The following is a 25,739-nucleotide window of genomic DNA, read 5'->3' as shown; positions in this document are numbered from 1 at the left end:
CTCCACTCACCTTTACACTATGCAAACTGCAGCAATTCTTAAACCTTTGGAACCACCCATGACTTGCTGTTAAGTTTTGGTCGCACTCATCTCCTGCCTGCTCCTTCAGGCTTTCGAAAAGGCTTCTTGCCTTATCCTGTAAGGTTAGAAGGCTTAAGGGTACACGCTTTTGTATCTGGTCTTCCGTCCATATCACAAGTAATTTTTCCATCTCATGAATAGGACTTTGTCTTTTTTTTTTATTATTGTTCCCTATATAGGTGCTGATCCTTTCACTACCTTATGAATACGTTCCTTGGCCTTCAAAATTGTTGATATGGTCAAGTGCAAGAAGCCTAGGTCGTGTGAAATGGTTGCTACCGTTTTTCCATTTTCATATTGCATTACTACCGCACTGTATTATCTTCATTTTCGTCTCAAAAGTAATTGACTGTCTTCTTTTCTTCTGAGCACCACCAGCACTCTCACTTCTACACTTGCCAGTCATTCTAAAGTGAATTAGAAATGAAAATATTATCAGTACACAGCGCGATCGCTATCGACAACAACGACAGCCAAACACCAACTAAGTGCTCTACGGCGTGGGTGCTGTAGCCACGAGGCGACCCAGCCCACGCGACGCTCTCGTACGGGACGGAAACGTTTCGGTCTAGAAAATACGCGCGTCATTTGAAAAAATTTTGGTACTGACTGTGGCGGTCGTATGTGCGGGTGGTTGTACCAACTGTGGCGGTCGTATGTACGGGTGGTCGTACCGACTATGGCGGTCGTATGTGCGGGTGGTCGTAGGTCGAGTATGTCGTAAGTCGAGGAGTAGCTGTAATATGTGAGAAAGGGAGGAGAGTTATACTGTATAATATGTGGGCAAGGGAGGAGAGTTATACTGTATAATACGTGGGCAAGAGAGATGAGTTATACTGCATAAATACCCTAAACCTCTCTATCTCTTTATGTGCGTGAGGCAGACTCGCTCCAGGGTCACAGTGGTCCCCTTGGAGTGACCCCAGGTTCTGTAGGGCCCCTCACCAAGACCTTCTTCAAGGCAGGTCATCAGCTGGGCTACCCTACCATAGACATCAACAGCCATGGCGAGATTGGTGAGTATGTGATTGGTGTGTGTGTTTACAAGCGTAAACTTAACCGCCAGTGATGTCTTACACAGTTGAGTGTTTAAAGGTGTTTTTGTGGTAGGGGGGTAGTACTTGGTAGGTATGCGGTGGTACTTGGTAAGTATGTTGGGAGTACTTGGTAGGTATGTTGGTAGTACTTGGTATGACCTTCACATGATCCACGTCAAGGTGTCCCCAATATCCTCTATTTACTCCGCAGGCTTCTCGTTCTCGCAATACACCATCAAGGGCGGCGTCAGGAGCTCCACAGCAGAGGCTTACCTCCACCCAGCGTCCTTCAGACCCAACCTACACATCCTCCACAGTGCCACCGTCTTGCAGGTCAGAGTCCCCTTATTCTCAGATAATCTACGTTCATGTTACCTATAAGCAATATAAGAGTCTTCAGGTAAGGTTGATATCATTTTGTCTATACATTTGTTGTCGTATCCTCAGTAAGCCAGTTGTATTCTCGATTTCTCAGCTCGGAGGAAAATTTCATATAAAGATCTTTGAAAATCCTTCTCGTGCTGTATTTTTGTATACATTTATATTCTCTCATCATTTATACAGTACAGTAAACTGTTTGATTAAGTCTACATGGCAATAAATTTGAATTAGTCTTTGAAAAGTGAAATAAACAGGTTCACAATTCTCAAAAGTTCCTTAGACGAATATTTTTCAAAACTGAAGACATATACTGTACAGTATACAGTACTGTACTTAACTGGTTGCCTTGCGTTAAAGCATAAAATGTAAAAAAACATCATCGAATCTAAGACATTTTATGTTGTAGGAAGTAATATAAAACAGGAAGATACTGGAAGCATAATGTATTGTCTCATGGTAGACCCTGCTGCCATATGGCATCACAAAAATTGTGACCAAGTCCCAGGTTGCTGATCTGACTTTTTGTCTCATTTACACACAATTTCTCAATATTAATTTTTTTTGTGTGTGTATTTATCTATGGTTCTTTATTATTATTAATTTTCATATCTGAAGAGTCTAGCGTTATTTTGGTGTCTTTTTTAATAATTTTGTGATCTACCTTAAAATAATCAGTAATGTACAATCTTACATCTACAGTAGTTTACTGCCAAATAAAATTTTCGCTTTACAATTTCAGGTGTTATTCGACGAGCGCAAAATGGCAATTGGAGTAAAATTTGAGTACAACGGAAAGGTGAGTATATTTCACGAATATTTTAACGAAATACAGTACTGTACTCGAAAACAATATTTGCAATGAAAACTCTCAATGTATTTCAGAACTTTTCTGTATATAGTACAGTACTACAATTTATATACTGTATATTGTGTAAACATTCTTATAACATCAAACCACTGGAAAAGTTTGCTTAACCATACCACGTGACCTGTAAAATGTAACCTTTTCCAGCCAACACTCGTTTCCGGCACACGGTAACACATACGATACACCTAGACCCGACTTACGACTACGTGGACTTACGACCGTCGGGACTTACGACCGCCTCAGATATAGATAATTTTTTTTTTTAAATGACACACGCATTTTCTATACCGAAACGTTTCCAGTTAATGTAGTCTCCATGTATAATTAGAAAATTATGGGGGCCCCATGTGCATTCAGCTGACTACATTAAAGGTTAAGTGCTCAGTCACACTGTATCCATTCCTTATTATTTATTACTTTCACTGTACTGTATCCATTCATCATTATTCATTACTTTTACTGTACTGTATTTCATTGTAGATTTTTTATTTATCTATATCGGACTTACGACCATATCGGACTTACGACCTGGATTTGGGTCCCTAACCCCGTCGTAAGTCGGGGTTTAGGTGTAGTTCGAAATATTGAAATCTCAGTTAGGAATCCAAATGATTTAAGCCAGATTTAGTGTCTCACTGGAGATACAACCACTAAACGTGACATAAGAAACCCTGAAGCTAACTAGATCCCAGGCAACTTAGTACAGTATTGATGCTCGGAACCACTTTCAACCCGGAAGGAATTGCTTCAAACTGGTAAAAAAAAAAAATCTAACAGTAAGTTAGGAATATATTCAAAGGTCCCTCCTGTAGCTCCAAATGACCCACTCAGTAATAATCATCCTGAACTTGTTGTCAAGAACAGATTTTTTAGTCATCTGTGGTTAAGAATACTGTATCTACTACAACTGCTCCCCGACTTACGATGGGGTTAGGGACCCAAATCCAGGTCGTAAGTCGAAAATGCTTAAATAATACATAGAAAATCTAAAATGGGTGTCTCTTTTTCTTCTCAGCACCACAAAAATTTCACTTTTAAGCTTGCCAGCCATTTTAAAGTGAATTACAAACGAAAATATTGTCAGTACACAGCACAATCACTGACGTTGGGACTCGAAAATACATAATTTGACAAAATTTTGGTACGTCTGAGGCGGTCGTATCGGGTGGTCGTAAGTCGAGTAGGTCGTAAGTCAGGGAATAGCTGTATATGACCTTCGGCACGCGAAGTTCGCTGAGTCACGTCCTGACACAACATCCAGTTACATCTTCCTTTTAAAGATGTCAGTCTTTAGTTCGGTACCAAATATTTCCAATTTTCCATTGTAAGCAGAACACCAATGGACCTCAACATTTAGGACCTTGTTTCAACCATGCTTAAAAAGACTCGTCGAGTCTCACCATGATATAAATGACCCTACCTTTTCTAAGAAAAGTATTTTTTTACTTTTTTGCATATTCTATTAATATTTCAATCATTGATTTCTGTTGAGAATAAGGGCAATGCCCTTTTTTCGGATTTTTTTTTATTAATTTTGAAATTTAGTGTTCCCCCAAATTCACTGGGGCAGTATAGGACCATGGAGTTGATCAAAGTAAAAGAAGCATGTTTCTCTATTAGAAACTAGGCAAAATGAACATAATTAACTCATCCACTAAGAGATTCCAAAATTTGTTACAGGATTAATGCAGAGAGCCTAGCCACTTTTTCTAAACTAGTAAAATGAACTGGTCACTTAACCCAATTTGGCCCAGAGAAAATAGCTTTGGATTGACCCAGAGCTCAAACTAAAACCTGATTCATCTGAAATGATGAGCGTTCTTTATATTTAGAAGACTAATAAACACAGCTAACTAGCTACATATCTTAAGACTGCAAGTGAAACAAATTGCATTTTCTAATCAATAAAAACACTGAGAATAAAAAATAATGAGACCTTTAACTATCTTTCAAAAGTTTTATTTGGGAAGACCCTTGAAAGTGCTCTTAAATGCAAAATATGGCTTCACATTAGGTGTTGGCAAAAATTTAGGGAAATGTGACTCATAGATCCTCACTGAAAAATGTCCTGACACAAGGAACATGCCTCCTGATGGACCAGTCTACATTTCTAGCTAGAACATGAAAAAATACACAATACAAGATAAGAAATATTTTACACAAGCCTGACCAATCCATCGGTGCGAAATACTGAGGGCATTATCATGACACGAGTCGTATATTACATCATCACTATACCACCTCCCGAATTACCAAATAAATCAGAATAGCACTTTGACAATGAAGCTTAGAAACTTTGGCCTGACCCCCGGCTTGCCAGATAACACCAGTTGAATACAGAATGGATTACAGCCATGAGAAGGTACTTATACCAAATGAGTAGGAAGTTACATATGTAAACACACCCAAAACTGTTAAGAAAAGGAGAACATTCTTACCTTATAAAACATCTGTAACTATATGGTCCAACTCAGTCTTTGTGGCAAGTAAGCATAGATTTAATTTCTACAATAGAAGTAGTGTCAGTCGGTCTAATCTTCCCTCAGGGAGGTCTCAGGTTGGCATTTCTAACCACACCCTGCAAAATATAGTGTACTTAGCAAATGCTGCAGCTTCTGAGAATGGGGAGGGCGGGGTTACTACTAAGAGCAGAGGCGTTACAGAGAACAAATTCTGGCTTGAATGTCATGTACACTAATACTGACATGTTCCTTGATAAGAGAGAGGAGTTTGAAACACTACTGAAGGTGCAGCAACCCGATATTGTAGGATTTGTAGAACTGTTGTACAAGAACAGGAGAATCGACCCAGAGGAATGTGAGTTCAGTATAGCTGGATATGACTCATTTACGAACCTTTCTCAAGAAATTTGCAAGAGGGGTGTGGTTATCTATGCTAGGCAAGACCTTAGAGCCAGCCAGGCGAGGGACAGGGAGAGGATGTGTTTGAAGGGTGCAAGTGGTGTAAATTTAACTTAAAGGGGGGACTTACTTATTGTTGGGTGTATCTACAGATCCCCAAACTGTGGCCCACTAAATCAAAGGAACTTAAGAGCCTTTATAGACAACGCAGCGATGCTTAACCCTAGCCACCTCCTTATCATGGGGGACTTTAACTATGGCGACATCGACTGGAGAAACGAGTTCACCCCAAGTGACTTGAATAACCCTGCTACTCTTTTTGTAGAAACTCTAAGAGATAATTTTCTGTTCCAACATGTTAGAGACCCGATACTTTACAAAGGGGAGCAAACACCCACGCCACTAAATTTCATAACAAACGAGGAGGGTATGGTGGCCAAACTGGAACACCTTGCCCCAATTGGCACCAGTCACCATATACTGTAGTGTTGTCATTCATATTTAACTGTTACCTAATCCAAGATAAGGCCAGGCCAAGGTGCAAATATTTCATGAGAAATTACAATGGGATGAGGGAAGAGATGAGGGGTATCCACTGGCCTGATTCATTAAGGCACAAGAACGCAGACACTACTCTGAATATCATAACTAGTAAAGTGACCCATTTGATCGATAAATATATACCCAAGACCAAACCCAGTGCCTCTAGGAATACGAGGGGATCCCTACACATGAACCATGCGGCGGTCGATAAAGTTAAGAAGAAAACCCAGAAATTCAAGACGTGGGTTGGGTCAAACGATGAGCAGGACAGGAGGATGTATGCAAGAGCCAGAAACCAAGCAAAGGCAAAGTGTAGAAAGGCTGAAAAGGAGTTCCAGAGGCTGGTTGCAAGAGAGGTCAAGTCAAACCCAAAGGCGTTTTACCGCTATGCAAAGTCGAAATTAAAAACACGAGTAGGAGTATCAGAACTGAGGCTTGAAGATGGTAGTTATGCAGATTCTGACCAGGATAAAGCTGAGGCATTAAACAGCTTCTTTTCCCATGTGTGCACAAGAGAGGATGTGATTAACCTTCCTGTGTTTGAGGACAGACGGTACGGCACAGCACTGACCCACATTGTGTTCACAGAAGAGGATATTAGATATAAACTGTCAAAGCTAAAGGTCCATAATAGTCCCAGCCCTGACATGGTGCATACCAGAGTGCTAAGAGTTGTGCAATAAGTTTGTCAAGCCCCTGAAGATCCTGTTTTGTAAATGCCTGGATGAACAAAAGGTTCCCCAGTGATTGGAAAATGGCTCATGTGAGTCCTATCTTCATGAAGGGCGATCGTCACTCCACGAACAACTATGGACCGGTGAGCCTGACCAGCATAATATACAAAGTACTTGAAAGTATTATCAGAGTTGCTGCGATGGAACATCTGCTACGAAACAACCTTGTAAAGGAATGCCAACATGGTTTTATGTCGGGGCGCTCCTGCTTAACACAATTGCTCTAGGCATTGGATATTTGGACCCATATTCTGGAACGGGGTGGTAATATCGACAATATATACCTAGATTTTGCCAAGGCTTTCGACAGTACCACACGAAAGGCTGAAAATTAAACTAAAACAGTACGGAATTCGGGGAAATGTCCTTGCGTGTATAGAAGACTTTCTAAAAGACTGCAAGCAGTGTGTGGTGATTAATGGCACGAAATCATCATCTGTACCTGTCACAAGCAGGGTACCACAGGGCAGTGTATTGGGCCTGCTGTTGTTTGTTTGTTTCATAAATGACATGCCTGATGTTGTACACTCCTTCAAACAAATGTTTGCTGATGACGCCAAGTTATTTCGGGAAATCAAGAACCAAGCGAACTGTGAAGAGCTGCAGAAGGATCTCTGTGAGATCCAAAAATGGTCAAAGAAATGGCTGCTGAGATTCTATGTCATGAAGTGTAAGAGGATGCACCTGGGGCATACTAACGGTAAGGAGGCGTATCATATGCCCCAACGGGATGAAGAAACTGCACTATTTGAGACTGAATGTGAGAAGGACCTAGGTGTGTATGTTGACAATGAGCTGAAGTTCTCGGGCCACTGCGAGAAGAAAGTAAATCATGCAAATAAATTATTGGATCTTATAAGAAGGTCGTTGAGATATCTAGACGGTACGTCCCTTATAACGATCTTCAAGAGTGAAGTGCTTCCCCATCTGGAGTACTGTCACCCCGTGTGGTCCCCGAGATATGCTAGGGACTGTCAGTTGGTTGAAAATGTTCAAAGGAGGGCCACCAGACTAGTGCCTGCACTTCGCCACCTCAACTACCCTGAGAGATTGGAGCGCCTGAACTTGCCTCACTTATACTGCGGGCGGGCAAGAGGCGACCTAATTGAGGTGTATAAGCATCTCAAGGGGCACTACTCAGTCAAGTGTCCTTACTTGGAGTTCGCAGACGCTCACCCCACAAGGGGTCACAGCTCAAGATTGAAGAAGCCGCAAGTCCAGAAAACTGTGAGGGCAAACGTTTTCGGAGTGAGAGTTGCGAACTCTTGGAACAATCTGCCAGAAAGTGTTGTGACGGCACCGAGTGTGAGTTCTTTCAAGACCAGACTTGACCAACACTGGAGCAGGTTCAGGTACATTCAGGAATCAGTGCATGCCCAGTACCTGCCAACAGTGCATAACGGAGAGCCAGTACATGCCTAGTACTTGCCAACAGTGCGTGACAGAGACGTGACCGATCGCCCAAACGGGCTCAATCAGTGGTGAAGAGGATAAAAGTAAGTAAGTAAAAAACGTGTTTGGACCCAATAAAAAAGATGCCACCGAGAGCCTCAGACCATCATTTCCATAACTAAAATTATTAAGGTAGCACATTACTTTCTAGGGTGGGGCTGAGTGAAAATCAAAGGTCCAAGCCATAAGAAATTATGCTGATAGAAACATGGTGAGTGTGAAGTAATAAAAATTTACAAATTCCACGTTTTTGTATTATAGTCGAAAGACATGATGCGATGGACCCAACAAAGTGAGGTAAAATAGACCTGCCTCCTATGTCTATACATACAGTACAGGGGTTATTAGCATATTTAATGTGTTAATGTATTTTTTAGCATGTTTCTGTTCAAAAGATATTAACACAGTAACAATTATTAGATATTATCATCACAAATGTACTGGAGAAGACACTTACACTGAAGTCATCTAAGCAGTCAGGTTACTGAACATTTTCTACCTTTAATTTTTCTTGGCGTCTGTCAAGAAACTTTTACACACACACAAACACACAAATGTAAGTCTGTATATTTCCAGCCACCGGCTGCAACTCTATTAATAAACCGTTTATTATTATTATTATTATTAAGATAAGTTTTAAGGGAAATCATCCTATCAATCCCAAAATGAAACTGATTCTTGCCTAAAAATAGGTGATTTTTTTTTTGTGTTGTTAGAACTCAAAGGAAACCTGTACTGTTCCATTAAAATTTATTTAATACCATTTAAGACGTCCTTCACTATGCAGTACTAACATAACCAAACTTACCTGTACAGTACAGTCAGTACAATAAAGTACAATATTACTGGTAGGTCAAATAAGATTAGGTTAGTACCAATGCTTGCTGCTTGAAGGATGAATTATGTTTACATACATGATCAGTTTTATGTAGAGACCAGTCAAATTTTTGTGAAAAAAGGGACACTTTATATCAAAATTGTCATCACAGTACACCAATTATGCCTTAAAATGCTTACCAGCCAATTGGGCTAATAACTTCATGTTAATGCCTCATCTTAGACTTTACCAAACCCGAATTATCCTGTTCTGTCCAGTGAAATGTGGTATAAAATAAGGTATTAGTCCTGGTGTATTTCATCATGTAACTGATAAGAAACTGAAAAAATCAATTTTGAAAGGCCTTCAATTTACTTTAGTAAAATTGCTATTGAATGAAAAATTTCACAATGAAACACATTATAAATTTAATTTTAAACAAGAGATTATACATCAATCAATCAACCAAAGTACTGTACAGTACAGTAGCATCTGAGGGTTGGCGACCACAGTCCTCCACTCTAAATGTTTTTGGGCTGTTTTTACCAAACCTCCAAGATTTTGCATCTCTCTTGAGACCCAGTTTTTAATTTACAGTAATTCATCCATCCTAGTCTCTGCTTTCCACTGGCCCTCCGACCCTCAACTTTGCCCATTAATATTTCTGCTGTTATCCCCTCATCCCTATAACACCACATAGTCAATAATACAGGTCATCAAATTAGATTAGTAGCATACAGTGAATCTGAAGTATTGTACATCAATTCAATATAATCTCTGAGCCTATTTAATCTAACATGATAGCAATACCTGGATAAAGTTAATTTCAGACATCTTCAATGCTTACACTTTCCAAACTTTTAGCTGTTTCTCATTTCTTTCCATGTCTACATAAAAAAAATTATACGTACAGAATATAATTTCACAGCAAAGTCAACCAAACCTAATCCCTGCTCATTAGGGCAACATACAAGTACTGTACATTGATGTGAATAAAAAATAATAATTCCAACTCTACTGTATATATGATGCAGGTGTTGAAGGTGTTGGCCAACAGGGAGGTGGTGATGTCTGCAGGTGCCATTGCCTCACCCAAGCTCCTAATGCTCTCTGGGGTTGGCCCCATCCACCACCTACAACACCACCAGGTAAGTAACTTAGACCAGCTGTCCAGCACGGTGTAAAAATACGACTGTGGATTGTGAACCATCCAAACTGACACACCTAGGTGATGACTGTGAACCATATACAGGGGGTCCCTGGGTTACAAACGGGTTCCGTTCCTGAGGATGTTCTTAAGTTGAAAATGCACGTAAATTGAAACACATGCTATGTGCATACCGTACTTACAGAACAATGTTTAAATCCCACTATATCATAGACTGAGTCCTTAGATACACACAATTGCAGGGTTTCAATTGTTTCTCATACTTTGACAAGACAACATACATACATGTATATTGTTTCTCACTCTTGATTTTTTGTTTGTATGTCTTTATTATTAGTATTAGTATTATTTTTATTATTATTACATTTTTGCCCCCCAGGCCCCGATGTGGGTCAGTGACCTGTGCCAGGGTGGGCTCATCCTAGTTAAAAAAAAATAAATAAAAATAAAAAAAAATAAAAAATTAAAGTAAAAAAAGTCATCGGGTAAATAAAATACTGTAAATTTAAACTTTAACCTCATTCGTATCAGCGGGCGTTCGTAAGTCGGGGACCCCTGCACTGTACATGTACTAAGTATTGGTGATGCTGCACTTTGCACTTGTCAGCTGCAGCATCATCTACTCAGGTGCTGCCACACGGCCACCCATTGCATTACAGTCCATGCTTTATTCCATGGTGATGCATCTGCCCAAGATCATGTAACTCAACAATTATCGGTCAGTATCATTGTTGTTACTTTATCATCTTCGTTTTTTCCTTACCGTATACTGTATCACTAATGTTCAGGTTGTACTAAGCTTAGATGACTGTGAAGTGATTTTTTTTTTTATGTGATTGTAAAGTGCTTTGACTGTTTTTTTTTTTTAACATTAGCTTCATGATCAGAGGTCCAAGAAATGGAACAGTGACCAGCCCATTGGAGGAGGGTGGCTAGGTATTCAACCGCTTCATCTACAGAGGGAATTTCTTCAATGCACCTGTCTACCTTTGCTAGTTCCTTGAACAAGTCCCAGTCTGCCTTGTCTAACTGCCAACAGGGAAATTACAGTGTAGGGAGGACCTCTGGGGAGGAAAGTAAGATAGGGTAATGGTCATGGTCACTTCCTCTGAGGTCATCTGTTACCCTCCACTCAAGTCCAGTACAGTCTGCTAAGCACAATGAGAGATTATGGTTGTAGTCGTGTCAGTCTGGACATGATAGTGGGTGATATCACCAGTATTTCTTCAATAATCGAAACTATCAAGTCACCCCTTGAATTAACCATTGTATTACCCCAGAGGTATCCCTTCCAATAAAATCACCTCGGATAAGACGAGGAGAAGGAAGTTGATTAATTAATTAAATCAAACCCTCCCTGGTAAAGGCAGCAAAGGGTATAGGTACGTTGGAGGTGAATCTTGTAAGCTGTTGCCTGCAACAGGGAAGTGATGGATAATGGGCTAGAGGGTACACCACACTTGTCCGAGACAAGGATGGCTGTGCCCCCATGATGTGCCTGTTTTGGATTATGAAGAGTAAAAAGCCAAATAACCTCTGGGAGGGAGATGATCATAGGCTCCTAACATTGTCTCCTGGAGACAAATGCATACAGGGGAGAATTTGATCAGGAGTAACTGGAGCTCCTCCCAGTTGGATCGTAAACCTTGATTAGTAGGGATCTAAGTAAGGGTACTTGAATGTGCGGCCCCCAACAGGAGTTTAGGCTTGGGCTTAGTTCGGGTGTTGGAGCCTGTAGGATGCACCGGGAGTGTACCACAACGAGCACCTCTTCCAGTCCCCCAGCTGAGGGTGGGAGGGGGGAGGGGAGACGAATTGTGTGGGGCTGGGCCTTTCTGTCCTGCCCCAGGGTTGAAAGATTAACTGAACGTTAAATAACTACTGTTCATTTCCACTTCAATAATAAACAGCTGTAAAACAGAGTGAAGATACATCCTTGGTGTAGATTATGTTTATTGATGGTAAATTTGCAAGCAGAAAAATGTATGTTGAGTGTTAATAGTCAGTAACCAAATGGCTTGAAAGTAATTCCACACAAACCTTTCTCTGGTTGTGAAAAATGACATCTACAATATAGGGAGAATAATGTCATGAGATTAAATGTTTTGTTACTACTCTCATTACTGCCGAGGGACATAATTAAGCATCACTTAAACCAGTAATGTTACTGAGCAAAACTAAGCACTATAGTAGTCTTCAATATTGGTAGTTAACTTGATAGATGTGATAACCCTTTAGAGGGGAGTGATGTGCTTACATATTTTATTCTCTCTAATTCTAGACAATTTTATTCAGCTAAGAGACACCCCTGCCATCTAAAGGACAGTAATGTCGCTAAAAATTGACAATTTCATGTGTTGTAGATAAGAGTGATAGCTGATGTACCTGGGGTTGGCCAGAACTTCCATGATCATATTGGAGTGAACGGCTTAGTCTGGACAATTCCAGGAAACCCATTAACAGGCACTTTACAGACAGTCAGTGCCTTCAAGCAATACATGCTCAGCAGACAAGGTCAGTTAGTAGAAACCTTTTTTGTTCATCATACAACATTCCTTCCAGTATCTAATATATTGATTTTGTTCATCTCTCAATAATCCTTTCTATATTTTTTAATCCTATCTTTATATCTTTGTTTAAGTAACAGAGAAGTGGAAGGATAAATTGAGATAGTGAGTAGGTTAGAGGGATGATAGCATGGAGGAGTCTAAAGGATACATGCATGAAGGATACAACACTATACAACTTGGAGAATTAAAAGCAGTACAGTACAGTGTTGAGAAAGCAGGACAGATGATTAAGTCTATAACAGTACTGTACTGTACTGTATTTAACTTATATCTTAATTCTCTTTATAATTTTGGTCCCATATACTAATTGACATAGGAGGTGATTAGACTACAAACTCAGATTAAAGAACAGCAACTTTGCGAAGTGTACAAGATGGACACTTATGGACCATGATTGATTGTCTTTGTTTATAAGCACAAGTGCTTTCAGGGGTAATTTTTACTGTATAGGGGCAGCAGTCATGCAAAATACAAGCTGGCATTTATATAAGCATAAAACCATGGTAATACAGTAATGTTGAAATGATCATTAAAAAAAAAAAAATCTCTCCTCCCCACAGCTAAAATTGTAGTACAGTACTGTATTGTACTGTATATCACCTTGTTGAAGAAGAGGGAACTAAAAATAACATACAGTATATCATTAGCAAATACAGTACAGGTACTCCTCGGCTTATGACATACTCGACTTACGACAACCCGGACATACGACAGCCGTGGTAGCATAAAATATTTTTCAAATTATGTATTTTCAAGTCCTGACGTTAGTGATCGCGCTGTGTACTGACAAAATTTTTGTTTGTAATTCCCTTTAAAATGGCTGGCAAGCGTAAAAGTGAGAGTTCTCGTGGTGCTGAGAAGAAAAAGAGACACCCATTTTAGAATTTCTATGTATTATTTTCGCCTTTTGGACGACCAATTCGACTTACAACCTGGTCGTCAGGACGGAACCCCGTCGTAAGTCGAGGAGAGACTGTACTGTACTGTATATGTAAAACTTTATGCTGATACAAAATCAGGGTATGCAAAAATAGTCATTAACAATTACAGTACAGTATGAGGTTCTTTGAAAATACATTTGTCTATGCTTTGGCATCTACTAGAATAACTATGTATACAATGCAGTTGAATACAAATACAGTGGTGTAAACAGTACTGTAATTGATCCAGTAATTTCTACTACATAAGTGTTCAGTGCAATTCTTACTTAAGATTCATGCACAAATATTATAATGTCAGTATTGTCAGCTGCTCTTTAGGTCTAGCAGATCTCAGTGGTTCACCCAGCACAGCACCTACAGAACTTGATTCTTTAGGCGCAGGGACATCTTACTGACCTGGTTATTGTTGACATCTATAAAGATTTCTGAACTGTGTTCTCTTTTGTCATATTTCAATACTTCCTGTGGTCATCTCAGGTTGTTGACACCTGAAGCACCACCTGTGTTAATGCTTCCCTCATTATATGGATGACGTTTTTCACATGTTGCCTCCACACATGACCAACCTCAAACTGTACACTGAAGAGCACAGGATCCAACATACAGGTCTTGCTAATGTTGGCTTGACTCTAACTGATCTAACTTTAATGAAAACTCTGATTTTGTCTCAGAATTACCCTGCAAGTGTATGAAGCCTCAATTAAATTGGTTTATTAGTTTTGGGGATATCTTGGTAATATACATTCACAAAGACTAACCAGTTACATTAATTTATCTTTGGGATTGTTAAAACATAACACAGGTATGCCATCTTAGCTCAGCTGAGGAATTATATTGGTTTTGTTAATTTAAATACAGGCAGTCCTCAAGTTACGAACGCCCACACTTACGAATGGGATCCAAATACTGTATATTCATTAAAAAATCTGTAATTAAAATTTTGTCTTTTTATATTACAGTACTTTATATTGTTTAACATTACTTTTTTTTACAATATTTATGGGTAGTTACATTATTTATTATGTATTAGATATTATTGTTGTTTGCATGAGCAGGTTTGTGTTTTAACCCAACCTAACCTATGGAATTGACACTGTTCTGATTTATGAACAGAGTCCATGAACGTAACCCGTTCATAAATCGGGGACTGCCTGAACTGTATACTGTACTGTAATCCATTTGTCATGATTCTCAGTGTAGAATAAAAAATGAGCAATGATAAGTGCATATACAGTTCTGTAATGGTGTTTTTAAGGTGATTACCTTTGGAAGTCTGTGATCAAAGCACACAGCATATTGTCCAAAGAAAATTTGGCTCAGATCTAAGAATTTTCTTCAATGATCCTCAGGTCCTTTGACGACAGTGAATGCAGAATTTATTAACGCATGGATAAGGGTGTTGGAAGGTGACCCATACTGGCCTGACATACAAATTTTCTTCAGTAGTATTGCTGCAACAGAAGATAAAGGAAGCTTCTACCCTTCTGTGTGGGGGCATGATAGGCCAGTAAGTCCCTCCCTCAACTTTTTGCCTCATCTCCAGTTTTCTGACTTCCATTCCTCTCAAGCTTTTAACTTATCAATTACAATATCACAAAAGTTTTAATATAAACCTTTAGTCCATTACCCATCTTTCACATACTGTATAACACTGCCCAATATCATCTGCTTTGAGCACAAAAAAATATATCTGTTGGTACAATAGATTCAATTATGGTGAGTCATTATTAGACTGCATATTAAGAAGGGCTGGTAGGCTAAGAGCTCTACCAGAAAAAGGGGATATTATGATGAATCCCCCTTGTCTCTATGTTTTCCCAAGCCTCATTCTAAATGAGCCATCACTATTCATTACAGTAATGCTTATACATTTACTAAGACTCTCATCCTCACTTACTGAGCAGAATTTTGACAGACAGGACCATAAAGTTCACCCAGTAAAGAGGTATGCAGTCATCAGCCAGCATCATTATAAAACACTACAGTATCTGAATAAGGAGATCAATCAGACTCGGTGGGTTTCAGTTATTATTTTACCTTACTGTATCAGCTTTAATCCCTCTCATCCCTAGTAGGGTGTGTGCCACATAGCAGTTGAAACTTTCTTTTCCACACTTTCTCATGACACATTTAAATTAAATATAAGATTTAATCCTAAAATCCCAGATTATAAATGAGGCCAGACTGAGTGACCCAGCTACCCTCTCTCCTCCCAAGGGTATGTTGTGAAATGACTGTCACTGGTGTTTGAGTTGTTGTCTCAGGATATGACCAAACAATTAACAAGAGTAAAGCACACAGCTCATATGACTGTATGACTTGTTAGCTTTTGCTTTAAATGGAAGGTATAACTAATCATCTTATAGGTAAAGAGGTGCTATTTCAGGGGATCATCTGTGTTTTAGTCCTGAAGACTTAGCTTGGTTCTATACCATGGACCACTCTGTCTGACTTTGGTTACATTTTGGCTTTAAGATCAATTCTCCACTTATTAATGATAAAAATGCAATATACATCTTTCCAAAAGAGGCAAAGTGCCAGCCTCACCCAACAACAACTTTTCAGATGTTTAAAGAATACTTCTGGGATATATATGGGAGCAATGCCTTTGGCATGAGACCAACCCTTGTGCAGCCCAAGAGTCGGGGATCCATCACCCTCAAGTCCAAAGACCCAAAACAACATCCAAATATTGATCCAAACTACCTCAGTCACCCAGATGATGTGAGAGCCCTTGTAGATGGTAAGTAAAGACCACTAATCCTTCGCACATGATATTTCTCAGATCTACAACCCATAAATTGGGAATTGATCCTCGACATATCTGTTTTTAGGTTAAGCAGTTACAGGTATGTGTTTCTATCTTGAGAAATTACGAGATTTGCCTCATTCAGAATAATATACTAAGGCTAGATTAAGCTTCATTACGATTTTTTGGGATTTACAGTCAAACACTTTTACCGGTAAGTTATGTAACACCCGATATGCTGATGGATACAACATAAATCTTGAACAGGCGTCCCTCGATTAATGAACACAACTAATTCCACAGTCGTTCGTTAACCGAAAATTTTGTGAACTGAATCTATTGTTTCAATGGGATATTGGGTAATTGGTTCCAACTCACAGAAAATGTGCATACAAAGTACTGTACTATACCACTAATAGAATTAACAAAACATTAAATATAAACTAAATACAGTACTGTACTGTACAGTATACTGTATAATAATAAATAAAAAACAATAGAATACTATATTTCAACTTACTTTGAGGTGTGTATGTCGTATTCCCAGCAGCTTTGTTTACATATTAAACAGCTGATTGTAAAGGCAGTCGATGATGGCATGCCATATTCTTTACAGAGTGCATTGGTTCTAATGCCTTCTTCATGTTTCATAATAATTTCTGCACAGTATATTATCAATATGTGAACTAAATTTCAGAATGACCAATAATTTTAATGTAAAAATGCAAAAATATTCAAGAGACCAACAAACTGGATGTTCACTCCACTGTAAACAAAGTTAAACTGAGAATCATTGGTGGGTGATTTGATCAGCTGATTGGCACACAAAAACTGTTCCCTGTACTGTATATTTTATCAATATGTTAACTAAATTAGAATGACCAATAATTTTAATATAAAAAATGCAAAAATATTCAAGAGCACAACTTTCTGTATTGGCGGACTAGCCGATCAGCTGATGTGCACGACAAAGCATGTTTCTCGTAAGGCTTTCGTTAATGGAATTTAAAATCCTTATGGGAGCCAATTCGTTAACCAAAATTTCGTTAATTGGATCGTTCGTTAATCGAGGGACCACTGTACGATTGTTCTGTCACCAACAAAATCACTGATTGTCCTATGTTGTCTTTGTTATGACCATACAGTACATCTCCTCACTTCACTTATTCTCAGTCTCTCAATCATTATCTTGTATTAAGGCAGGTGGCCAGAATCAAGAACTGTCACATGCACAAACTCTCACTTCACTTGCTGCCATTCATTCATCCTTGCTGTTGTAAAAGATGTGTTCTGCTATAGTACTCCACCTCCACAGTACAATACAGTACATGGTTTACTTGTCACTGCACATAGCACAGAAACACCCCTCATTATCATAGTCTTCCCCAAAATATACTCAACACTCTGCTCATCTATACACACTTCTGCTTCCTGGATGTACACCTCCATCTTTCCTAGTACTCTTCACCCCCATCCTTCCCTTTCTCACTTGGTCTTCACCTCTCCCTCCCACCATCCACCTTCATATCGTGGGTTTTTTTTTAACCAATCTTCATTTTTTCACCTCCCATTCTCTCTTACATGCACACCAGCTGAACACTCCCTAATCTACTCCTCACACAACTTTTCTTTAACTTCTGCACCATTTTCGTCTTTTTATTATCTGCAACCTATTCATTCCACATATTGGTCCCAGGTAATGTCATTCTTTTTATTATTATTATTTTCATTACGGTATTTCATCTTCATTCTCTTAACATTTCCATACCAAACTATTACATTGAGTTTCATTCCATCAGTTACTCTTCTCCAACTCCAGTTTCACATTCTGCCTCAAAATTCACTTCTCTTCTTCCATTCTTAGGCTGTTTACCATAGTATTTTACCTTCTGAAACAATACAGTTAATTCTCTTTGCCAGTTTATTATCAAATTTGTCCTCGATTGTTGCTGCAGGAATTAATTATTCTTTATTCCAGGAATTAAGTTCACAGTGACACTTGGCAACGCATCTGCCTTTACTCGCAGTGTGAAAGCAAAGTTCAATAACAAGGTAACTACATTATAACTCTAAGCATACTTAAGTGCACTGGTTACTTAATAAGTTGTCATAGTCTGTCACACTGCAAGTGCACACTGATGTGATATCAACAGTTCCAATTGACTTTTCATCTGCATGTCCTCATTATACGGTACAGTACTGTACAGTATATCTAAATAAGTGTAAGCTATACTTCTTCTTAAATTTGACATTATTCCATTAGTCATTTAATTCATTCACTCAGAAGTGCATGTACAGTTGTAAGCAGGAATAATGTTCCATCCCTCAGTGGCCATTTTGTACATACAGCACTGTGTATGCTTTCAGCACTTTCATCACCGGAGCTACATATCTTATCCCCCCCCCCCTCCCTCTCTCTCTTGGTGCATCTGCATAGTCTCAGTATTCTATATTCTAATACTGTACAGGTACACTATATTAGTACAATCCATAATGTGAACATTATGACTTCATTATGTTCCATAATACAGCACAATACTGTACAATACTTTCACCTTATACAAGTAATCCCTAATTTATGAAGGTTCAGTTTACAAAAATCTGTAGTTATGAAAAGAATATTTTTGTCCCATTTTCGTTATTTTTTTAAGGTAATAATTAAAATAAGCTAAAATAATGCATTCTCTTTGTACCTTACTACCAATATGCTTCCTTATTTCACTGACTGACTTCATTATGTTCTAACACTTTCAGTGTGTCATCATTCTCCTACAATCTTACTCCTAAATACAAGACAAAGGCTAAAAATTCTTACTTCATTTGCATGTACAGGTACACCCCCGATTTTCTGACACCTTTGGTTCCTGAGCCTTGCCGGACCATCCGTTTTGCCGGATTAACAAAGGTTATATATAAAAAGTAAACTACAGTATACTGTACACCTCTGACCCACTAGCTATACACCTCCCGGTATCTTTAAAACACCATGCCTGCTAGAAACTTAAATTAGACAAATATTAAATGTAAATTAAATGATTAAATGAAATACAGGCTGTATAAATGATGCAGGTTTATTAATTAGTACTTAATAAAGAATGTTGCAGTACTGCCGCTCCCAGAGTGGCAATTTGTAGAGTTTTACAAATACTAAAGATCTAATTACAAAGGTCTGGAAGCTGGGGGCTGTCAGGGTTGCTTTCTGTTTCATCCTGGACTTGTGGTGTTGCAGGGAGGCACATCTGAGGTACTTGAAGTCGAGGCCACAGGTCTTGCAGGTGTAGGCCTACTGCTCTCACACCCATTTTTCTTGGCTACCCAGTAACTTTTTAAACATATCGTCCAGGCGAACTTGTTTCATGTGCTTTGATCTTTCCCTGTGTAATTTTTCATGCATCAAATAAAAATTCATTTGTGTTCTGGTTCTGTCACGAAGGAACGTTGCTCTAACCCTTTGATAAACTGACCCGACAACTCGATTAACTTGTCAATAGAAACTCTTTCAGCTTCATCTGTTTCCTCTTCATCACTGTGTTCTTCATCACCTTCATTGTTTATTTTTTCAGGATTCAGAACAATATCTACAATTTCAGAGTCAGTATAGTGATGAACAACAGGTGCATCTTCGTCTACACTCATCCACTCTGTCAGATTTTCTTCACTGAGCCGACTTCCTACCTCATTGGCCACAGATCCTGTAACACCTCTTGCATACTCAAGCAACTCGTGAACAACTTCCTTCTCTTTTGTGACACAAAACCCTGTAAAGTCATTTCCTTCACTTTCCCCAGGGAAATTTTCAAACATCAAGGCAGGCCACAACTTATGCCAGCCATTTTTTAGGGTTGATGCTTCTATCTTGTCCAAGGCACTAGCAATAAACCACAGCACATCTTTCATGTTAAAATCTTTAATAAATGTCTCTACAGGCTTGCCAGCATTTACCACTTCTAACATACGTTTCATGAACAGTGAACGATACTTAGCCTTCAGAGAGCTCAGTATTCCTTGGTCTTGGGGCTGGATCTGCGATGTGCAGTTTGGAGGTAAATACACTGCATAAACATTGTTCTTACACATAAGTTCAGCTTTGGGGTGAGCTGAACAGTTGTCCAGAATAAGAAGAATTTTGCAATCATTTGGTAGGCCAACAGATTTGCAGTGCACTCTGGCTTCTGGCACAAAATACTTTTCAACCCACTCTAAGGTAAGCATGGTAGTAATCCAGCCCTTCTTATTGCCACGGTATGTCATTGGGTAAATTTTAACACCTTTCAAGGCTCTAGGGCATTTACTTTTACCTATAACCAGTGGCTTACATCTGTGTGTGCCTGCTGCATTTGAGCACCCTAGGATGGTAACTCGATCCTAAGACTGCTTGAATCCTGTGGGCTCTTCTTCATCCTCCATTGTTAATGTTTTTCAGGGTGTACATCGCCAATACAATGCAGTTTCATCTGCATTATATACCTGCTTGGGACTGAGGTGTTCATCAGTTACAAGCTTGGCAAATTCGTCCACATACTCGACAGCTACTTCCTTGTTTGCAGAACCGTTTTTTACCACAAACCTTACTCATTGCAATTCCATGACACTTATTAAACCCTTGAAGCCATCCTTCACTATAGTCACAGTTATGTTCTAAATTAAGTTCTTCATGGAACACCTTTGCCTGTTCCATTATCATGCCATACTTGACAATTCCACTCCTTCAATGAGACATTGTCTAACCCATTCCCTCATCACTCTATCATGTTCGGTACTCTCACCGTCTTTCATTATTTTTCTAATGCACATTTGCTTCTTGGAATCACTTTCTGCATAGAATCTCATTATTTTTTCTCTTTGCTTCTTTATATCATACACAGTTGACGAACCAATACCATACTGATCACACACCTGTCGCTCCGAAACACAAAGGTCAAGTTTTCTTAAGAGTTCCACCTTATCTTGTATTGATATGGACTGGTGTTTATGAGTTACACCACCACTGACACTTGTACTTGCCTTTGAAGCCATAGCTGGGGTTAAATATGTGCAAAATATGCTAAGAATCACACAATATCAAGGAGCTACCACCAGCAACTGCAGAGTAAACAAACAAAGTGACTCGGTTAACATGTAACACCACCCGTGGCAGCCCAGTAAACTAATCTGGAGATCGCAGTTATTTAAAGTGCCCATTCATAATTTTGTCTGGATTAAAATAGGTGCCGGACCATCTGTTCCCGGAAAATCGGTGGTGGACCTGTACTATAGTTGTTGCTGCCCTTTCCTGTCACTTCCTAGACTTTGTCGGTGCCAGACTCCCTTGCCATTTCCTCCATTTCTTTCAGATTTCAGTACATATTGATCCACTTTGCACAAACATAGGAGAGGAGAAAATATAAAATAAATAGATACTGTGGAAATAAATACAGTATTTTTGTCAACTAATATCTTCCTAGGTAATAAAGACAAAATTCAGTTCAGTACAGTTAGTCTGTTTCTTCAGCAATATGAAAATATAGATCATGTGACACCTGAGAAAGAGAAAATGGTTTTATGTAATGAACAGGTAATTTTAATTTAAATATTGAAGGTTATTCCCTTCAGGTGTGGTTAATCACTTAATAAGAAGGAAGAAATTTCCTACACAGTAAAGTTTCTGAAGATCTACAAGGCTGAGTATAATAAAAGACTGTAAATATAATAAGCCTAATATATTCTGGGAGAAGAGTTCATTTTTTGTCTTGAAAACTTTGAAAATTAGTATAAATTCTCCACCGAAACTAAAGGCAATGCAGCCATATGCTTGTAAATAACATGCAGTAAAAGGTTTTTGCAATGCAGTACAGTTTAATATAGTACTACCATATACAGGTACTATATGTTTATAATGCAACAAAATGATGAACAAATAGTGGTACAGTATATTCAATGTACACCGCCCCATGCCATGAAAAAATAGTGATTAAAAAAGGGAAAAGAGATAGAGAGTGCACTTGGTAACTACTGTGTCCCAATTTCAAATACCTGGCTTAAATTGTCCTGAAATATTGCCTGGACAATCAAGTAAGCAAGAAAAATATCCCTCTTGTGCCTAAAGCTCAGTTTCCTAGCTTAAAAAGTGCCTGAGATAATACCTGGACAAGCAAGCAAGTGGGAAAGAAAAAGAAAACAAAAAATGGTGCAACCACCAAGTACTGTACCTTTCTTTTCAGGACTCATATCCTCAGGGCACATGCTTCATCTGGCACCTGGAGGAGTAATATGGGAGAAGAAGCTGTACAATATGTTGATGAATTTTTTTGAGGCTTGTGCTTTACTATTAAAGAAAATCTAGAATTTTCGGTAAATAATCAAACTACCGGTAATGAAAGATGAAAGCTCATCCATCAAAGCACATGACCCTGTCATGAGACATACTGTATTGCCTAAAAACAACTACAAGAGTAATTACAGTATTAAAGTTTGATCAGTCTCATGTAAATAGATAGGAGATTAATGAAACTGTCTTTTAAACAAATTCTGCTTCATACTGTTGCTATCTGTGAGGGCATGACTTTAATACTACTGTAATTTGACATAGTACTTGTGGCAAGATGCACATAAACCAAAAACAAGGTGTCGAGCTTACCCATTTTATTTTTATTTATTTTATTAATATTTCTATCGGGAGGTACTGTACAGTGAAAGACAAGAGTATGGTCCTGGAATTGGGTGTAATCATCTGGTGAACGGCAAACATTTTGGCGCATAATTCCCCTAATACAAGCAGTTGGTAGGTCTGAGAACCCTGAAATGAGTTGCCAATTGATCCTTTGTTTATACCTATATTCTATATGAAGCTCCCCTCTCTTTCTCCCTCTCTAGCATGCTTGCAATCCAATGAAACCCTGTCAGTTTCCATAAGGACTTTGTCTATCAGGTTTGGTGTTCTTAAATTTAAAATACAGTAGTATACTACTCATCTCATCCTATTTATTTCATAACACGTCTTACTTATGAAGTGTGGTCAAGCATTTATGATGTGTCATGGTAATATAAAATCCAACAATATATCAAGGGAACCTAATTAAAAGGCACATGGCATCACAAAATATTGTTTGTTTATTAAGTACTGGTTCAAATAGAGATCCAATTTACATGACATTCTAATTATAAATTTAATTAACCCACTTTAGTTGGATCACCTACGATAATCGTAGTAAGACACTTAACTCTCGAGGACCAATGATATGGGCCTGTAAAATCACCTAGGATTATCTGAGCCTCTTTCGGACCAACAGCACATACAGTGTGTGGCTTCATTAGATTCAGGCTTGCCAACTGTCAAGATGTAGTCATGGCAAGGCTGACATTATGTTTTGCTTAATCACTGGAGAAAACTAGACCAGACTTTTCTCTTTCACTGGACAACTTGCAAAACTATGGCTAGACTATAATCCCAGAAACATTTTGGAGTGCAGTGACTGATTACTTTACCACATTTTAAAGTACCGGTACTGTATGATGTGATGGCATTATTATATTAATACTGTATTTGGAATTAAATTTTGAATATTACTGCCTTAAATATGTGACAGGATCACATTACTGCATGTGAGGGTTGTGTCATCTTAATTAACCAGAGGGAAAAAGCTTGTTTGACGAAATACAGAGAAATGTAAGGATACTTCCCAGACACATATTAAATAAAATAATTTAATAATGTTGTAATAGTTCTCATTTTAAGTGTCTCCCAAAAGTCTTTCCCAGGGTGTGAGGATATAGCCTATGGAACTGATGCCTACTGGACCTGTTTCATCAGACATATGGCCACTACTACTTACCATTTTGCTGGTTCTTGCAAGATGGCCCCCTCCTCAGATCCATTTGGTGTAGTGGACCACAACCTTAGGTAAGGATCTTACCTAGCAGGAACAAATGTGTCTTGCTGTGGAATGAGTTGGGTACAGTATAGTCTGCATTAACGCGGTCAATTGAACCCATGGAGGTCCGCGTAAAACGAGAAACGCGTAAACGAAATAACAGAACATATGGGATTAATTGAAATAGAGACTGGGCCGACCCCCAAACTCCACTTTTTCCAACACAATACGTACGTTGTAGTAAAAATAACATCTAAATTTTATGATGGTATGCACACACAATTAATATTTAAGAGAAATATCAACAATATTAGGTTTTTTAACACTTACGTCAGTAGAAAAGATGGCTGGGCACACGGGGATGGGGGGTTGGTTCCGAGGTAGAGGGCAGATTATTGGCCCTCACCTGTATCACTTGTATCAATTCTATCACTATCCACCACAGAGGCTTGCAGGGCTTCTTTGTCAAACCCCTCAAAGTCCATATCGTCACTATCACTATCTCTGACTTGGGCCGGCTGTGGTGGGTGGCCGGTGAAGAACTCGGTAATGTTTTGATGACTGGGCGACCTTGTGCGCACCCTGCCCGCGCCGCTTCCCGCGTAATTAAAACATTTCATTCTGGCAAGGTGCCGCGTAAATGACAAAACGCGTAAACAAAAACCGCGTAAATCCAGACTATACTGTATATTGTAAGGTTAAACTAAAGGGTGTGAACAGATGGGTAAGACTTTAGATAGGTGGACCACAGGGTATACCGTAGGTAGTGGACTATAATGTATCTCTGAAGGTAGGTGATCCACAGGGTAAGAAAGACGGAACCCAGTAGGTGGTAAGAAAGAAGGTAGATAGACCACAGAGTAAGAAATAAGGTAGATAAACCACAGGATAAGATAAAAGGTAGATGGACACAGGGTAAGAAAGAAGGTAGATGGACACAGGGTAAGAAAGAAGGTAGATGGACACAGGGTAAGAAAGATGAGAGCTACATTAAAAGACTGAGGAACAGAAACAAAATAATAAAAACATAAAGTACAGTACAATATACGATCTTAAGGTTCATATTTGTGGTAAAAAAATGGTGGCATAGCAGAGGACATAGTGGGAATTGGTTGAAGTATTACTGCAACATTTTGAGGGTGTGTGGCTGTTTCCCCAATTAAAAGGAATTTACAGAACTATGTAAACCAACATTGATAATTATAAAATTAAAAGTTACGATACTATGAAAAGATCTGTTTTTATATTAATTGAAGTAATTCATTGATTAATATGCAGGCACAAGGTCTAAAATATCATTATTTCATAAGCCTACACCAGAAATATATACTGTACTGATATTCATAGAGTACTTTGTATGTCTTCTTGTTAATCCTGCTGTGAATGAATGCCCTTAAATTTACATTGACTCTCTTAACTTAGGGTACGTGGGGTGTCGGGGCTACGTGTGGTGGATGCTTCCATGATGCCTACTGTCACCACAGGTAACACCAATGTCCCGACCATCATGATTGCTGAGAAAGCCAGTGATATCATAAAGCAACAGTGGGGGATACTCCACTAGAGGTACAGAAATTGCCATGCTTGAGAAGCATGATTGCATTTTACTCAACTTATACAGTTAGGTAAAAAATTTACTCAATTGATGATTAATTAAGATTACAAACATTTTTACAGCTTAAACAGA

General features: G+C 38.8%; 1 protein-coding gene across 4 annotated transcripts in view; it reads left to right on the top strand.

Annotated features, from left to right (window-relative positions):
* The window catches only part of LOC121857822 (glucose dehydrogenase [FAD, quinone]-like), a 47,376-nt gene that overhangs the window by 13,071 nt on the left and 8,566 nt on the right, over positions 1–25,739 (top strand). For all 4 annotated transcript variants that reach the window (XR_006087276.1, XR_006087275.1, XM_042354083.1 and 1 more), the window contains exons 5-14: positions 966–1,097; positions 1,330–1,451; positions 2,239–2,295; positions 9,809–9,922; positions 12,306–12,456; positions 14,803–14,960; positions 16,019–16,196; positions 18,181–18,254; positions 23,930–24,081; positions 25,475–25,618. Coding sequence is in view for 2 of the 4 variants with exons in the window: in XM_042354083.1 (XP_042210017.1) it covers positions 966–1,097; positions 1,330–1,451; positions 2,239–2,295; positions 9,809–9,922; positions 12,306–12,456; positions 14,803–14,960; positions 16,019–16,196; positions 18,181–18,254; positions 23,930–24,081; positions 25,475–25,616 (1,280 nt within the window). In the remaining 2 variants the exon portion in view is untranslated. The remainder of the gene's footprint in view (positions 1–965; positions 1,098–1,329; positions 1,452–2,238; positions 2,296–9,808; positions 9,923–12,305; positions 12,457–14,802; positions 14,961–16,018; positions 16,197–18,180; positions 18,255–23,929; positions 24,082–25,474; positions 25,619–25,739) is intronic.

Source organism: Homarus americanus, unplaced genomic scaffold (genome assembly GCF_018991925.1).
Source record: "Homarus americanus isolate GMGI-L3 unplaced genomic scaffold, GMGI_Hamer_2.0 scaffold35762, whole genome shotgun sequence".
Classification (NCBI taxonomy): Eukaryota; Metazoa; Arthropoda; class Malacostraca; order Decapoda; family Nephropidae; genus Homarus; species Homarus americanus.
This window is presented reverse-complemented; position numbering and strand designations above follow the sequence as displayed.